The 18,925-nt window shown below is 37.1% G+C and overlaps 1 protein-coding gene across 1 annotated transcript in view; it reads left to right on the top strand.

Annotated features, from left to right (window-relative positions):
- ELMOD2 (ELMO domain containing 2) overlaps positions 1 to 18,925 on the top strand; it is a 909,722-nt gene that overhangs the window by 508,826 nt on the left and 381,971 nt on the right. The window contains 1 exon segment of the mRNA XM_044061619.1: positions 3,962 to 4,093. Coding sequence (XP_043917554.1) covers positions 3,962 to 4,093 — 132 coding nt within the window.

The following is an 18,925-nucleotide window of genomic DNA, read 5'->3' as shown; positions in this document are numbered from 1 at the left end:
TCTCTGGAGGCAGTTGGGGGTCGTCTCTCACTGTACCCAAGCGCCTGACTACAAATTTCCCAAGATCGATGGGTACAAAATATAATTTCCAGAGATTATCTCATTCCCTTTGTTTCCGATCCCCCTGCAAATCGGTCTTTACTAGACGTGCCACCCAGTTAAATAGACCATGCAACATCAGAAGTCATCTCTTTGCTTCAAAAAAGAGTCATCCAAGAAGTCCCCACAGAGCAAATAGGATCCGTAACTTACTCATGATTCTTTTTAGTTCCAAAAAAGACAGAGGACTAGAGATCAATTCTAGATCCCAGCAAGCTAAATAAGTCTGTAAAAATCGAAGTTCGCTATGATCACTCTGCAGTCAATTTTTCCATTTATTGGAAAAGACAATTGGATGTGCTCCATAGGTCTTCAGGACGTGCACTACCATATCAAAATGGACAGGTGCTGCAGAAGACATCTATGCTTTAGGCTGGGAGCCAGTCATTTTCAATTTCAAACACTGTCCTTTGGCCTCACTACAGCCCCCAGAGTGTTCATATGTTTGGCAGTGGTCACGGCTCACCTTGAGACATCAGGGATTCCTGGTGTTTCCGTACTTAAACGACTGGCTCCTCACTGCTACCACCAAGCACCAACTAATCTGAGCCAGGGATGAGACTCTACCCTTGTGCGCCAGATTAGGAATTACAGTAAATTAAAAAAAAATCCGCCTTATCTCCATTGCAACGCATTGTCGTCTTAGGCTCAGAAATAGACTCAACCACCATGACAGCAAAACTGACACCAGAAAGGATAGAATTGTTGCACAACCAAGTCAGATTCTTGCTGACCAAAGACAAAGTACAGGTCAGGATAGTTCTTCAAGTTCTAGGGACTATGGCATCCACCATTCTTCCCTAGCCCGTTTACACATGAGAGTACTTCAGTGGCTATTTGCCCAGTGGTCAATGCAGGCTCTACCCTTGTCCCACCAAATACTCATTACAAACTCCTGCAAGAAGGATCTAACATGGTGGTTACATAGAGATCAGCTTTATGTAGGTCATCCCCTTGTTCTCCCTCAACAAAATGCAGTCTTGACCACGGACGCTTCCCAGATAAGGTGGGGGGGCATTATCTGGGAATGACTGTCCAAGGTATCTGGCAGGATCACGAGAACCACTTGCATATAAATGTTCTGGAGATGAGAGCAGTGCTATATGTGTTGCAAGCATTCCACAGTTCTCTTCCCACTGGGACAACTGCGATTCATTCAGACAACATGTCTGTAGTGTGGTACATAAACAAGCAAGGGGGAAACCAAGTCTTACCCATTTTGTTGAGAGGCTCAAAGAGTACGGAAATGGGTGATGGACTTTCAACGTTTTCTGGTAGTAACGCACATTCTGGGAAAGTCCAGTGTGATAGCAGACAAACTGAGTGGAGCAATTCTGATGCCTCACGAGTGGTCCCTGAAAACAGAAGTTGCAGAAGAGATTTTCCGCAAATGGGGCCACCCTTGCTGTGACCTATTCGCCACGTACATGAATGCCAAATGCAGCAACTACTTTGCCCTCATTCCCCATCCAGGGAAGTCACCCAGGGACGCTCTGGTCCACAGTTGGCCTCCGGAACTTCTTTATGATTTTCCACCCTTTCCTCTCCTACCCAAAGTGATTCAGAAAGCAAAACTGTTGAAGAGTACACTGATCCTCGTTGGTTCCTTACTGGCCTCGCCAAGTCTGGTTCCCCTTCCTGTGGCCCCGAACCATGGATTCTAGAACCATCTCCAGACCTTCTGATTCACCAATCAGGACAGTTCCATCCTACCATCCACACCCTGAAATTGACAGCATGGCTGCTCCAGTTCCAAGAATAGCCAGGTGTATATCCCTTTCTCCTACCATTAAACACATAATTTCTTCCCACAAACCTTCTAACAGGAAATTATATTCCAGCAAATGGAAAAGGTTTTCCATTTGGGCGGCTAAACAAGGCATAGATCCCTACACAGCCCCCGTAGAGTCTATCCTGTCCTTCCTTGCATCTATTTTTCAAGAAGGAGTTGCAGCTGCTACCATTAGAGTCCAGTTGGCTGCCATCTCAAATTATTATTTTGGGAACATGGAAATCCTATTATGTCGCACTCTTTATGTAAAACCTTTTTGAAAGCAGTCCTCCTTCTCAGACCTCCAATCAGGCAACTTCCGGAGCCCTGGAACTTAAACTTAGTTCTGACCTCATTGATTTCTTCACCATTCGAACCGCCTTCTTCATCCGACTTAAAATTGTTCTCTTGGAAAACATTGTTCTTAGTAGCTATAACATCTACTAGGAGGGTTTCAGAATTGCAAGCTCTGACCATTCATCCTCCGTATATTATATTCCATAAGGATAGTCTCCCTAAGAACTAATCCTTCTTTTCTCCCTAAGGGTATGCTCAGAACATAATCTAAACACAACTATTGAATTACCAGTATTCTTCCCCAATTACAGTAATAAATCAGAATACAGACTACATCAATTAGATGCCCGTAGAATTATCCATTTTTACCTGCACAGGACTAAAGATTTTAGGAAATTGAACCAATTGTTTGTTTCCTTCTCAGAGAAAAACAAAGGCTTGCCTGTTTCCAAGATGACTCTGTCTAAATGGTTTTCAGACTGCATTTCATTTGCTTACAAAAATGTTGGGAAACAACTACCTGCTAAAGTAAAAGGCCATTCAACTAGAGCAGTATCAGCTTCATATGCCTACAAATCAAAACTCCCAATTGATACAATTTGCGCAGCAGCTATTTGGGCAAGACCTCATACCTTTGTCACTCATTACAAATTGGATTTGGCCTCTAGGGACAGGTCTTCCTTTGGGTCCACTGTGCCGAAGAGTCTCTTTGCTTGAGCCACCCAGGATAAAAGTGCTAGGGACGCTGTCCCATCCAGAAAGAATTATGGCAAGGTAGGACTACATAACATTAATCAGTTATGTACTTACCATAACGTTCCATGTTTGTAGTCCATCTTGCCTATATTCTTGTGTCCCACCTTCCTTCCCCCTTCCTGTATCCTGGAGTAACTGATGGACTATCCATTATGCTGTCTGAACTTGTTATAGTTGTCTGTCCACATGGCATGGATTGTAAAACTAAGTCCCTTTGTTTGTATGTACATAGTTATTGATAGTATAATTACTAGTATGTATTTAGTTACTTTCTTGCAAACAAGGTCTGGGGAATTGCCGTGGTGTACCATGGGATAGGGGATAGCCTCGAGCCAGTAAAAGCTCTTGAGCTTTAGTATCAGCCGAGTCAGAGCCGAAGATTGGCTCTGAACCCATCCAGCAAGAATATAGGCGAGATGCACTACAAACCTGGAACATTATGGTAAGTACATAACTTCTTATTCATATATTGTGTACAAATGAGTAAAAAGCATGAAATATACTTATGAGACGTATGTTATATTCATCAAATAATGAGGCAAGGGGAGCTTATTTTTTCTTCAGTTTCTTACTACGATCATGCTAATAAAGTGAAATGTGGAATTTGAAGATGTTGCTACTATACTATACAGGGCACAGACATTAGACTTTTTTTTCTGTAACTCATAATATAGTGTAAGTGTGGTCAGGCATTATCTTGCAGAATGATACAAGGTATACTTGCTTGTTGGAATCTAAATCCAAAGTTGGGGCGTGATACAAAAGTAGATTTCACAGGCTTGCAAAGCATATATGAATATGCCACAGGATGATAAATGCTGATGGGATGTATTGGTTAGTCAAACCCTCATCCTCCCACAATTGTAACATTCTTTACATAGTTCATTTCTTTGTTGAATTTTAGATAGTAAAATAATTCATTTTTTTCAAAAATGAGGTCTGGAGGCAAGGAAGATAGGAATTTTGTACCAAGTTTGATATAAAAAAAAAAAAAAAAAGTCATATTTCAGTAGTGTGACCAGCTGTTTTTTTCCATAGCTGTGGAATTTGTTGATGCCTCAGGAGATTCTCAAGAGTCGAATAACCAAGCAGTGGGGTGCAATTGGTTTTCAAGGTGATGACCCAAAAACTGACTTTAGAGGCATGGGCATATTGGGATTGCATAATCTTGTGTAAGTTGAAATAATTTCAGTGTTCTATGTCTGTTTAATTGTGCTTAACATAAGATGTTCAAAATTTATGGAAAGTGCCATATTGGTCTGTCATAGTACTTCCTCTGTAAACTATCTGCAGTCGTTCAAGCACAAGTTAATAAACTGCTGTCTTGTATGTGATAGTTTCGTACATTTCCAACAAACAGCTGCATTTGTAATCCTTTTGTCAAACATACATTTATCTTAAGTGCCCTGAATGCTATACAGTTTTGTCATCGATTTGCTATGTATCGGTTTAATGGCAGACCATTGTCAAATTATGTCTATATTTTACTCTTACATTTGCAGTTACCAAACTTCATGATGTATGTTTGTATTTGGCTGGCTGTACCAACTCAAAATGTGTACCATTTTTATCCTTTGTTTGTTGACAGGATACAGCCCCAAAATACAAGTGTCCCTTTTCAGGGATGACCAAGTCCTACTCTCTAATTGTGACTTGCTCAGAGTCACAGAGTTTGCCAGGGAAAATTAAGGAAATGAAATGCAAGACTAGAGAGTGAAGCTGATTAGCAGCTTGTTGTCTTAACGCCTCGCTGTCTAGTAAGTGTTTCACACCAGTTTTGGTTTTATGTTGGGCGTTTCCGAGGAGATGTGCAGATAACTAAATCAGGTGCATGTACGTCTTTCTTTTCATCTGTAAATATAAACTTTGTGTGTAATTCATGCCCCATATTTATAAATTATGTAGTTCACCTAAATATAAAACTGGATGGGTGGCCTTGGTTGACTTGAGTTTACCTGCTAGGAGGAAAAGGGTTGTCAGGCCACATGTTAGAGCTGAAGAAAGCACACAGTAGAACCCAGAGGATACATGTATAAGCCACTTCTCTGTGGACCTAGGTATTTGGGGCTTTAAGTTTTTCTCTTAGTTTGCACTTGGTGTTTAAATGTTTTTAAGTGTACTGATGTACCCATTTAAACGGCGTAGTAGTACTGAATATCCACTTCAGCTGCTGACATGTGACAGCATGTAGTAGAGCAGCACTGGCAGAAAATCAAAATTTGGAAATAAAGCTAGAATTTGGAAGACTTTAACAGAAACTGTCAGTAAAATTACAAAAAATGCTGAGGATTAAGTAATCCTGGAAAGAGAGTCTGGAAAAAAAAAACAGTGAACAGTTGCAGAGCAGCTATTTTGTCATGGGAGACTAATACAGATTGAGAGCAAAGGCTTAAAAATGGAAAACAACAAAGCAATGTCTTTCAGCTTTTCCCAGTTAGGGGTCACCACAATGGATCACTGATCTGCAGATTGAATGGCAGTGGTGTTTTTACGGTGTTGAATTACCAGCCCGGTGCCCATCCTTCACGGAAGGCACACACATGCACACACACACACACCCACCTACCTGCATGTCTTTAAAACTCAGTCGACCACAGGGAGGACATGCAGACTCCGCACAGAAGGAGCTCCAGACACGAATCGAACCGGAGAACCTCTTGCTATGAGGCAACAATGCTAACCGCTGCACCACCACACACAAATCCTAAATAAAGTTACAAGAAAGGATGAAGTAGTAGAAATACTGAGTCATCTGAAGAGAGAGTTATGGGGGGAAGACTGTGAAGCTAGTAACAGGACAGTAAACTGAAAATGCATTTGAATGAGAGCTGCAGGGACACTAATCACTGCATTTCCATTCCAAATGCCCATATTTTTGCAGCCGCAAACAAAACAAGACTTTTATGACTTTGTGAAGGCTGGGGTGAAATAAATATTTTACCAAACATTTGGTGCAGATAAATTTGAACCTTACTGGAAGTCATGACATTAAACCAAGAGTGTATTAAATTTGGCTACCCGTTCACATGGATTACCTAATGTTTCCAATACTTGAATGTGTTCAGTTCTGGGTAGAAAAGTGCAACAAAAAGAGTACAATACAACTTACCCACATGTATGGGGGCATAGCACATCAATATACTTTACAACCAGTTGAGACCAACGGGTTGAAGCCATCCTCCTTGTGTCAAACAGTGGCTATGGTTTCACTATCAACATCACTGCTGCCAGTTAAAATGATGACATGGGACTTTAATTCCCACCTGCTATACCCAATTAGCATATGAGAGTATGGGTTTTACATTTTATCAAATGGTATAAGAGGGCAGTTGACCATAATTATGTTCAGTAAATGCATAATGCTACTTTAGCTAATAGTCAGCATTTGCTTCATCCAAGTAAGTTTTACACTGACCAGCTGCATAGTGTAGTTATACTCATTGGCTCCATAGGGTCTCGTCCACATTGCTCCCAGTCCAGTACTTTTCAATGCTGTCTTATCAACGGTAACAAAAACTTGTGCTAGATTATTTTGAACACGCACACACAAAAATGTGCACTCATACATGCAGTTTTTCCAAGGAAGATTAAAGATATCTTTCCAGTACCAGCACCCTAATAGTTCACATTTCATCAGGTCAAAAAATATTCCAGTATACTAATAAATACACCACCAGACACAGGCCCTTAGCATTAAATTAATAAAAGTATCTTATTTAGAATAAGGACTAAGTAATTCATTTTGTAAAATTAAATATACAAGCAAATGTACACCTGCACAATGAAATACAAAGTTGACTAGGTCTTACAAACTGATGGCATGTAGAGGTACTCTAGTCTAACAGCTTATCTGGCCCTGTCACTACCAGTTGCTAAAGGTGTTGTGGAAGTCTGTTTATCTCTGACTTTTAAGTCCAAGCTGCACCTTCACAGTTCTACAGCATTGAACCTTCTGCTTGAGATTCTGTTCTGCAAAAGCACTCCACTGTTCGGGTTGCAAAAGCAAATCAAAATTGAAAATGCTTGTTAATCTCTCTCTCTCAGTTTAGAAATCCCAGATTATTTTCAGTTTGTCGTTAATTTTGAATGTACTTTTCCTGTGTCGGTAGCCTTATGGTGTGGGGGGGGGGGGGTGTAGAGTCCAAATAAGGTAAAGTATCTTTTGAACTTGAGTAACATTTCAAGGAATGCTGAGCTTTTGGCACTAAAATATGTGCATATGGGAAAAGCGAGTTTCAATTTTTAGTAGATATTCTTAATAGTCAGTGTTGCAGTACTGATTCTTGAGTCCTCCTGCCATAAAGAAGCTCATAACAGTCCCAGTTTCCAGAGTCATTTCATCATCTCTAGTCGACGGACGTTTGTAGGCTGACGTACTACATATTTTACTGAAAGCAACAACCACAGGACAGTTTCAATCATTACTCAGCCTGTTGCATCAGTCCACCCTTTTCAACTCAAGTGATTTTCCTCATGACACCACCAAGAATTGCATGAGGGTTATAAATGCATCTTAAGTTATACTACCCAGTACCCTACTTTTGCAAACCATCTGTATTTGCATCACTGACATCATTTCAGTGTTGGATTTTGTCACGGTAGTATTGTAATCTCAAAGTCCATCTAAGATGCGTTCCATTTTGCCCATTTGCTGCTTGTAAACACTTAGTGGATTATGGTCTGTAATTGCAGTGAATTTTCTAACATATAGATAGAGGTAAAACTTTTGGAGAGCCAGAACTATTCCCAGTTACTTCCTCTCCAGTGATGTATATGATTCATCCTCTTCCCTTTGCAGAAATCTATGACTGAGGCATATTACTGAATGCTGCTCTCCCTTTCAGGAGACTTAGCTAATTATATCTTGCAGTCTGTGGGTTGAAGCAGTTACCTACCCAATACTTTTTTGGCTTCATCAAGACTAGCTAGTACTGAGGTCCAACCAAAGCTTCCTTAAGTTTCTGGAAAGCCTGCTATTAAGTTGATGTCCAGGTAATGTTATCTAGCCTGATTTTTCAGTTAAGGCCCTTGAACGAAGTGAGTATGGTACTTATAAGGGACATAATTTCTGTGTATCCCTGTTTTTTTCAAGGATTGCCCTTACTCTACTCTGACAGGATCTTGCTGAATTTTGCCACCACCCACCCCATGACCAAGATACATTACTTTTGTCATGCTTGTCTAATATTTGTTTACCAGTTGGCTTATCCTTTTTTGGTCTGCTGAACATTTCTGAAAGATCTCCTAGGATCTAGGTCTCCAACCTGTTACCTTTCTGTTAAGACTGTTCCCATTTGGTCCATATGTGCAAGTCATACCTCTCAACTGTACAGATTTTTGTAGAATGTCCAGATTTTTGCCTCATTTTTTAACCATTTTTTTAGAAAACTGTGGTTTTCTAGCAAGTCATTGACAAATCATTGAAGATTTAAGTCAGAAAATAATGACATATATTTGAGTTTCAGACTTCAAACTCTTCAGAAAATTCATGCTAATGCAAAAACTGTTATTCTATCCTTTCTAAGTTTGGTTTGCAAGAGCAATATTTAAACATTTTCCCTATTTTTGGGTCCTTGTCCCCCCATTATTTATGGCTTTGTCCAGATTTCTTGCTGTAAGTGGTTAAAAAGTATGAAAACTTAAAACCAGAAATCTAGTACACTGGTCGAATAACAAACCCCAGAAATGCAGGACACAGACACCAAAACTAGCACTTTCATTCACTTTTATTATGTGAACATCTTCTGAAACAATGAACTCATTACCCACAAGCATTTTATACTTTCTTTCATTAGTCACATGACAATCATTTAAAATTATGGTATCATTTTCCCTCTGTATATAAAAATCTATTTAAAATAAGATATATATATCCTTGCTATCTACTTTTATAAACATTTGTACATATATAAAGTCATAATAATGACCTTTTAAAATAGTCATCCTTTAAACATTATCGAGATGACAAAAAAACATTTTAAATTTATAGTCTCATTCAGACCGGGTGCCCTATCGGCTCCTAAATACAACTGCCAAAAGGCTTCTTTACATTCTAACAAGTTGTTAATATCCCCACTAAAATCCTGCTTCTTTACATAATCTATCACAAAAAACTGAATTTTTTTTAATACAAATTTGTGCATGTCTGGCCAAGGAATTGGTACCATCTTTTTTCTTTATGGCTAAATGATGTTCGTAAATTCTACGTTTGAGACATCTACTAGTTTTCCCTATGTAATAACTGGAACATGATGAACATATTGCAATATAAACTACAAAATCACTTTCACAGGTAAAATGATCTTTACCCCAAAAAGTTTTTTTTAACATGTTCCAGTTTAACAAAAGTGTGTTAGCAATGAACCTACATTGTTTGCAGTGATTACAAGCAAAAGTCCCTGTTGTCCTAATCCTCCTGATATCATAACTCTGTTGGACCTGTCCTTGTTCCAACATTTTATTAATGTTTGTTACCTTCTTGTAGGTAAATCTCGGTTGAATTCCTGTATATTTAACTAAATCTTTGTTACCCAAAATAATTTTCCAATTTTGTATAATAACATCTCTAGTAAACTACATTTCATTGACTATCGGTAAAGGAAAAGCACAAAAATATTCTGTGACTTTGTTATTAAACTGTAACTCATTATAAGGTGAATTGATATTAATATCAGTCTTTGCTAAAATGGGTAATGCTACCCCACGTCTCAATTTAAGTACTTCTTTCTCTATTTTTTTCAGCCATAATTCATTATATCCCCTGAAAATAAACATTGATCTTAAAATATTCAGTTCTTCCAAAAATACTTTTTCATCCGAAGTGAGACAACTCATCCTAATTATCTGTCCCTTTACAACCCCCTTCTTCATGTGGGGTGGATGTAAACTTTCTTTGTGTAAATATTGATTAGCAAAAACTGATATTCTAAAGATCCTACTTGTGAAACAATTACTTACTAAATTATATGACAACTGTATGTCCAAAAAATTGATTGTTTCACCATAACCACTCTCACTAAATTTTAAAAATTCTGTGGTGTTGTTTAAATAATTAACAAATTCATTAAATCTTATTTCATCTCCGTGCCAAGGGAGTTTCCTGCCAAAAATTTATTCTCCCAGTTTGCCATTGCTAAATTGGCAAAAGCTGGGGCTACCCTTGACCCCCATAGCTACTCCAGATATTTGTTTGAAAAATTATCATTGAACCTGAAAAAATGATTGTCCAGTACTAATTCCATTAATGAACATATTGTATTAATTTTTGTATTACTAAAATCTGTTCCTTGTGTTAGATATTCCCTCAGATATTCTAAACCTGCTTCCTGATCAATGGATGTGTATAACGATTTCACATCCAGTGAAGCGAAACAAAAATTTCCCTGTGGGATTCCAGACTTTTTCAGTTCTTCCAATAGCTGCCAAGAATCTTTCATATAATATTTGGACTTCTGCACTATAGGATTAAGAATATAGTCAAGCCATATTGAAATGGACTCTGTTTTAGACCTTTTCGCTGAAATGATAGGTTTAAAAGGTGAATTAACCATGTTACTCTGAACTTTTGGAATACCAAAAAATACTGCCATCTTTGGACAATTAACTTGTAAATAATCATAACTTTCAACATCCAGTTCTCCTTGGCAGTATAAGTCAAATAGCAACATGTCCAATCTACCAAAACTATTCTTTATTTCTCCAACGTTAACTCTTTTCTAAGTGGATTCATCTTGTAAAAGATCAAAAATAGATTTAGTATAATCATTGCTATTCATAGCCACTACTTTACCTCTGTTATCTGCCTTCATAATTCTAACTTCTTTGTTTTTACACAAAGTAAACAAGGCCTCATATTCTCATTTATTTAAGTTGTATACATCAGGTTCAAAATTTATCTTTCTAAATTCAACTTCACACATATCCTGAAAAACCTGTAAGGTAGCTTGTAATGGAGGGTTAAAGGTACTAGCTTTTTTTGGCCTAGAATATTTACAGATGTTACTATCACTCTTTTCTTGCAAAACATTGCAAAACATTATGCAAAATGTATTTCAAATTTAATTTCCTTAAATAAAGTCTAAAGTCAATAATGACTTTACCAATATTCATTTTGCAGGTAGCTATAAAAGAAAAATCCTTTTTCAATAATGAAACAGTGTTATCAGACAATACAATATTTGAGAGATTTAAAACTTCAATGCCAAAAAATTGGTTGCTATTTTCCATTACCATTTCTTTTGCCCTTATAATAATGATGTTTAAAGGATGACTATTTTAAATGGTCATTATTATGGCTTTATATATGTACAAATGTTTATAAAAGTAGATAGCAAGGATATACATATCGTATTTTAAATAGATTTTTATATACAGAGGGAAAATTATACCATCATTTAAATGATTGTCATGTGACTAATGAAAGAAAGTATAAAATGCTTGTGGGTAATGAGTTCATTGTTTCTGAGGAAGTTTACATAATAAAAGTTAATGAAAGCGCTAGTTTTGGTGTCCTGCATTTCTGGGATTTGTTATTCGACCAGTGTACTAGTTTTCTGGTTCTGAGTTTTCAAGTTTTGTGGTTCCAGTAGTTTTGCGGTGGAGTTAGCAGATTCTGGATGGCTACAGATGATATCTCACAAGACACCCTTTTGAACTTATCCATACACTCGGTGCCTACAAGTGAATCGGACAATTCCGAAAAATTGGTTTGCATCATTACAGTGGCTATCAAAGACAGTTTGTTTAAATTTACCAACTCAAATAACTTTGGTAACAGCCTTGAAGGTAATTTAAATGTTTCGTGCCAAAGGAATGACGCGACACATCACTATGTCAGCATTCAGCAGATCGGAGGACAGACCAGAGGTAACAATGAGGCTGAATCCAATGAAAATGCCAGTAATATCGGTGAATATGTTTTGGATTAAATATTTCAACATAAAGACAATCTGTTTGTGACAGTTCAAGAAGGTATGGAAGATTAAACAGTAAGTAATCCAAACAGAGACACTGGCATTGAACTGAATGACTGTAAAAAATCACGTTTTTGAGTTAGAAAAACTAACTACTAGATATGTCATGCTGGACATTGAAGTTAAATATTTACAGGAATGCATTTCTCGTAAATGCTTTCCCCAAGGTCTTAGGACAGCGAAGTTTACAAATTGTGTAACACCGAATGATATTTTATTCCACAAGTTGGTGGAATTCTATAACAACACTGGTCTAAATATGGTGGGTCTCTGGGAGACCTTGACCAGCGTCTCAAGACTTATTCTTGTTTTAGTAATTTTTACAGGTTATACAATGGTATTGTTTTAGTAATTTTTACAGGTTATACAATGGTATAGCGGCTAAGGCTGAGAGATAAAGAGCTTCTATTATTTCCAGAAAACAGTCTAAGCTAAGAAGAGACCTGGCAGTGTATAACAATCATACTGCCTACAGCACAAGGGACAGGGCTTTGCCGATTGCAAGTAACGATTATAATAATGCTTGTGCAACCAGTCTTGTGCAACAAAACAACACAGGAAGGAACAATAATGTTTCTTCTAATAGTGAAGGTGTAACTGAGTTGGTGGAGAACAACAATGGTGTTACAAATAACACAATTCTCACAAACGAGTTGGTTAGAGACATCAACACCAATAGCACGAATAACAGTGTGACAAACAGTTACGCACAAGCTGTTTCTTCAAACGACTCTTCCCTCATTAGGAGCAACAATGGCCCTTTTATAATGGAGAAAATGGGGAACAAAAGGACACCCACATGGTCGAATGCGACCCAAACAAAAGGAAAGGGGAGGGGCAAAAAGAAATGGTAATGGAAAATAGCGATCAATTTTTTGACATTGAAGTTTTAAATCTATCAAATATTGTATTGTCTGATAACACTGTTTCATTATTGAAAAAGGGTTTTTCTTTTATACTTAATTGCAAAATGAATATTGGTAAAGTCATTATTGATTTTAGACTTTATTTAAGGAAATTAAATTTGAAATACATTTTGCATGATGTTTTGCAAGAAAAGAGTGATAGTAACATCTGTAATTATTCTAGGCCAAAAAAAGCTAGTATCCTTTAACCCTCCATTACAAGCTACCTTACAGGTTTTTCAGGATATGTGTGAAGTTGAATTTAGAAAGATAAATTTTGAACCTGATATATACAACTTAAATAAAGGAGAATACGAGGCCTTGTTTACTTTGTGTAAAAACAAAGAAGTTAAAATTATGAAGGCAGATAAGGGAGCTGAAGTAGTGGTTATGAATAGTAATGATTATACTAAATCTATTTTTGATCTTTTACAAGATGAATCCACTTACAAAAGAGTTAACTTTGGAGAAATAAAGAATTGGACATGTTGCTATTTGACTTATACTGCCAAGGAGAACTGGATGTAGAAAGTTATGATTATTTACAAGTTAATTGTCCAAAGATGGCTGTATTTTTTTGGTATTCCAAAAGTTCAGAGTAACATGGTTAATCCACCTTTTAGACCTATAATTTCAGCGAGAGGGTCTAAAACAGAGTCCATTTCAATATGGCTTGACTATATTCTTAATCCTATAGTGCAGAAGTCCAAATATTGTTTGAGAGATTCTTGGCACATATTGGAAGAATTGAAAAAGTTTGGCATCCCACAGGGATATTTTTGTTTCTCTTCACTGGATGTGAAATCGTTATACACATCCATTAATCAGGAAACAAATTTAGAATATCTGAGGGAATATCTAACACAAGGAACAGATTTTAGTAATACAAAAATTAATACAATATGTTCATTAATGGAATTAGTATTGGACAATATTTTTTTCAGGTTCAATGATAATTTTTCAAACAAATATCTGGAGTAGCTATAGGGCCAACGGTAGCCCCGGCTTTTGCCAATTTAGTAATGGCAAACAGGGAGAATAAGTTTTTGGCAGGAAACTCCTTTAATGAAGAAATTAAATTGTATTTTCGTTATGTTGACGATTTGTTTTTTGTTTGGCAGGGAGATTAAATAACATTTAATGAATTTGTTAATTATTTAAACAATACCACAGAATTTTTAAAATTTTGTGTGAGTGGTTATGGTGAAACAATCAATTTTTTGGACATACAGTTGTCATATAATTTAGTAAGTAATTGTTTCACAAGTAGGATCTTTAGAAAATCAGTTTTTGCTAATCAGTATTTACACAAAGAAAGTTTACATCCACCCCACATGAAGAAGGGGCTGTAAAGGGACAGATAATTAGGTTGAGTCGTCTCACTTCGGATGAAAAAGTATTTTTGGAAGAACTGAATATTTTAAGGTCGATGTTTATTTTCAGGGGATATGATGAATTGTGGTTGAAAAAAATAGAGAAAGAAGTACTTAAATTGAGACGTGGGGTAGCATTACACATTTTAGCAAAGATTGATATTAATATCAATTCACCTTATAATGAGGTACAGTTTAATAACAAAGTCATAGAATATTTTCGTGCTTTTCCTTTGCTAGTCAATGAAATGTGGTTTATTAGAGATGTTATTATACAAAATTGGAAAATTATTTAGGGTAACAAAGATTTAGTTAAATATACAGAAATTCAACCGAGATTTACCTACAAGAAGGTAACAAATATTAAGAAAATGTTGGAACAAGGACAGGTCCAACAGAGTTCTGATATCAGGAGGATTAGGACAACAGGGACTTTTGCTTATAACCATTGCAAACCATGTAGGTTCATTGCTAACACATCTTTTGTAAAACTGGAACATGTTAAAAAAAACTTTTTGGGGTAAAGATCATTTTACCTGTGAAAGTGATTTTGTAGTTTATATTGCAATATGTTCATCATGTCCCAGTTATTACACAGGCAAAGCTAGTAGATGTCTCAAACGTAGAGTTTACGAACATCAGTTAGCCATAAAGAAAAAAGATGGTACCAATTCTTTGGCCAGACATGCACAAATTTGTATTAATCACAAAAAAAGTTTTTTGTGATAGATTATGTAAAGAAGCAGGATTTTAGTGGAGATATTAACAACTTGTTAGAATGTAAAGAAGCCTTTTGGCAGTTGTATTTAGGAACCGATAGGGCACCCGGTCTGAATGAGACTATAAATTTAAAATGTTTTTTGTCATCTCGATAATGTTTAAAGGATGGCTATTTTAAATGGTCATTATTATGATTTTATATATGTACAAATGTTTATAAAAGTAGATAGCAAGGATATACATATCGTATTTTAAATAGATTTTTATATACAGAGGGAAAATTATACCATCATTTTAAATGATTGTCATGTGACTAATGAAAGAAAGTATAAAATGCTTGTGGGTAATGAGTTCATTGTTTCTGAAGAAGTTCACATAATAAAAGTGAATGAAAGCGCTAGTTTTGGTGTCTGTGTCCTGCATTTCTGGGATTTGTTATTCGACCAGTGTACTAGTTTTCTGGTTTTAGGTTTTCAAGTTTTGTGGTTCCAGTGGTTAAAAAGTATGATGCAAGTTACTGTGCCATCAGAGTCATTATCTGTTAAAAGAATTGCTGGGATATTGGCAACCACTGACGTGTTTGTCTTCCTACCGCTCTTCCCATTCCAAGTGAACCATAACCAGTGATACCTAAAAAGGTGCATCTCCAGTGGCTTTAACTAGAGTGGACTGCCAGGGCAAGTAATGCTTGTCTGTAACCACTGCAGGCTTAGCAATATTTAGGTTCATAGCTTAGTACGAGGCTAATTGCCCTTGTGAGCCATTTTAAGCCTAGCCAATTATCCCTTGTGAGACTCAAACCCTGAACCTTGTGCTTGTAAGGCAAACACCTTAACTTTGTTCAAACAACCAACCAACGTAGAAGCCAGAGCACCTTTATTCCTGGTACCTTGGTCTTTCACCTTCAGAGGATAAATTGTGCAAAAACCAGCAGCCTTAAATACACTCCATCATTACACTTATTCAATTAAATCCTTAACAATTATTCAATTAAATGGGTATACTCATCACAATTCACCTATCTTAAAACCCACACAATAAATACCTTTTACACTTACACACATTCTGTACATTTTTTAACACTCAAAAATTCAAAGAAAATTCAAAATGTAACCTTCTGGGATAAAGAGTTCCAATGTAACAGGAATAAAGTTGCTCTGGTTTCTATATTGGTTGGTTGGTTGAATATTGTTAGCAATAGTTGTATCTGATGCATTATCACTCTTTGGAATCCTTTCTTTACTCTCTACCAAGATATGTTACAGGCCCTTGTGATATTCTGGAAAAGCTCCAGTTTCAAGACATCGTACCACCACTATCTTTGTGTTCCCACTTTTAGCTCCCTCACATGGCTTTTGCTCTCCATATTGTTTCTGTGAGCAATTGGAATTGTGTACATGCTTTACTTTATTACAGTGGAATATTTAACCTCAAGATCTTGGTGTGTAATAAAATCAGTGCACTCCCATTTACTTGTGGATCCTGCTGTGGAGGTTTACACTACCCTCCCCCAGAGTTCTATCATACCAGTGCAGTGCTGAGTAAATGCATTTTTGTGGAGCTGTACCCTGCCAGCCACAGAGGGCTCTCTCCTTGCCCATTTCCTCAACAGTTAAACTCTTGATCTGTTACTCGAATGGTAATGTCTTCAGTCAAAGCACTGAGTGCTTGAACTCTTATAAGATTTCAGTGCGTCAAGAACTGTAATTTGACACCCAATCAATCAGTCACCTATTAAAGCAAGTGCTTATTTCTGCAGTGAAATTACTGACACTGTCTTTTGACTTTCTACTGTGTTCTCTAAATGTTTTTCTGTATACATCAAGTACAAGCTTCAAACGTTCAAAAAGCACATTTTTAACTTTATAGAAGATCATAGTCAGACCTAGACATTTTTGACAAAGCATGCATTGACTTAGCGATTTAAAAAAAAACTTGCACATTACACTTTGTCGATTTGGTGCTGGATGCTTGTTCAAATGCCTGAATGAAACTATAGAAGTCATTCCCCTCCTTAAAGAGAGGAAATAGTTGGTCTCCAGGGCTGGGTTTTCATTCCAGCCACTCGTGACCCTTTGGTAAAGGGTTAGCAGTTCATTTTCAAGTGCTGCTTTTCAATTTCTTTTCAGTTTTCTCAATCTTTAGCATCAACCTCTATGTGCCCTTCCTCACTTACTCTGTGCATGCTTTTTATTTTTCACTTTGCTCTTCATCCTTTTTCATTTTATTACCTGCTTTGAGGAGTCTCATTTGCAGCTCCAGTTTTTTCATTTCATGCTTCTTTTTGTTGCCATCCGGAGATGGATTGCGTTACTTTGCTGCATGCTCCCCACTCACAGCATCTACCAGGCTGTCTCCAGAACAGGTAGCTGTCATCTCATCTTTGTTTGTGTTGGCAGACTGAGTTCCTGTTAGTTTAAATTCCTTTGTCATCTGTGACACTGATATTTTTGCAAGCTCTGCTGAGCTCATTTTTGCTTTTTCCATAACACTTGTGTCCAGGAAATAAAACATTTTTTGTTCAGTGTATACTGCTGTGTATTAATTCTGTGGCTGCAAAGATACTCACATGTTTTGTTGATTAATTTGTGTTGTAAGTTGTATACGTCCAGTTCTCAATATATATCCCACTGAGTTATATGTGATGGACAGGAGCTATGATCTCACAGTCAGCACCACTGGCACAAATTAAAATATGATGACAAAGGCCTATAATCCTACATGCTGTCACCATTTTATGTACAATTGTGTGACAGACAAGCTGAGCAGGACCAGAGCAAACCCACATGAATGAAAACTGAATCGAGGTGATCCAAGAATTGATCCAGCTCTGGGGAACATCTCTAGAAAGATCTTTTGGCCTTCAAGCACAATAGTCTTTTGTCAAAATTCTGATCCAGGACTCCATGTAGGGAAGGGGTGGAAGACAAATGCTTTTTGTTTTCCTTAGATTGGAATGTTCCTGTATGCTTTTTCACCCTTTCCACTAATATACACGGTCATTCTGAAGATTTTGAAGGACTCTACAAAGGCCACTGTAGTAACCCCATTCTGGCCCAGGTGACAGAGCTTCTCCCTTATTTTGGAAATGGCCAGGGGCATTTGCCACAAGCTTCCTTACAGACTGGATCTTCTCATACAAAACAAAGTGTGTTTGATACATTCCAACCCAAAACAATTGCAACTGGCTGCCTGGATATGCAATCTTAATACTTTTAGGCACTTTTGTTTTGAACAGCAAATATTAATGTAGGCAAGAAAACCTTCTACTAGGAAGTCGTTTGTTAATAAATGGGAAAGGTGCTCTAGTTGGTGCCAAAGAAATTTTCTCGTTCTACAGTATTTGTGTGAGCTACTTTTCTGTGGACTGTCTTGTCAATCAAGGTTCATTTGTCAGCTGTTTCAACAAGTCCATTCATGGATACCCCTCTATTAATGCAATGTCACATGAAGCAGGTGGCTTCTCCTTCGGATCTAAATTTTATGGTAGAAAAACTAACTTCTTCCTCCATTTAAACAAGGTTATCAGCCTGACTTGAGGTTCTTAACATGGAAATTAGCTTTACTAATTGCTCTGACCTCTTCAAGAAGAGTATCTGAGTTACAGACTTGTATGGAGGGTCATCCTTATCTCATTTTCTATGAAGATGGTGTTTCCTTAAGAGCTAATCCTTCATTTATGGCTAATTTGGTATCGAGAGTTTGCATTGAGCCAAATTATGTATCTCTCTGTGTTCTTTCCAGAACTTAAAAATGAGGGAGAAAGGATTCTTAATAACCTTGGATGTCTACAGACAACTCTGGTACTATCCTGATGGACCAAATCTTTCAGGAACTCTGATTGGTTCTTCATTTCTTGTAAAGGTAAATCACAAAAGAGCAGACAACTTACAAGTGGTTGTCTTATGCTATTACCTTTGTTATACCCACCACAACAAGACTGTTCCAGGCTGAGTAAGGCTTATTCTGCCTGGACCTTGGCTTCATCTGTAGCTTTTTGTTAAAGGTTGGATTCCCAAAGTATTCTCGAGG

The sequence above is a fragment of the Protopterus annectens genome, chromosome 2.part0, assembly GCF_019279795.1.
Source record: "Protopterus annectens isolate FY-2018-M chromosome 2.part0, PAN1.0, whole genome shotgun sequence".
Classification (NCBI taxonomy): Eukaryota; Metazoa; Chordata; order Ceratodontiformes; family Protopteridae; genus Protopterus; species Protopterus annectens.
The sequence above is the reverse complement of the archived record's forward strand: the minus strand, read 5'-3'. Positions and strand labels throughout refer to the sequence as shown.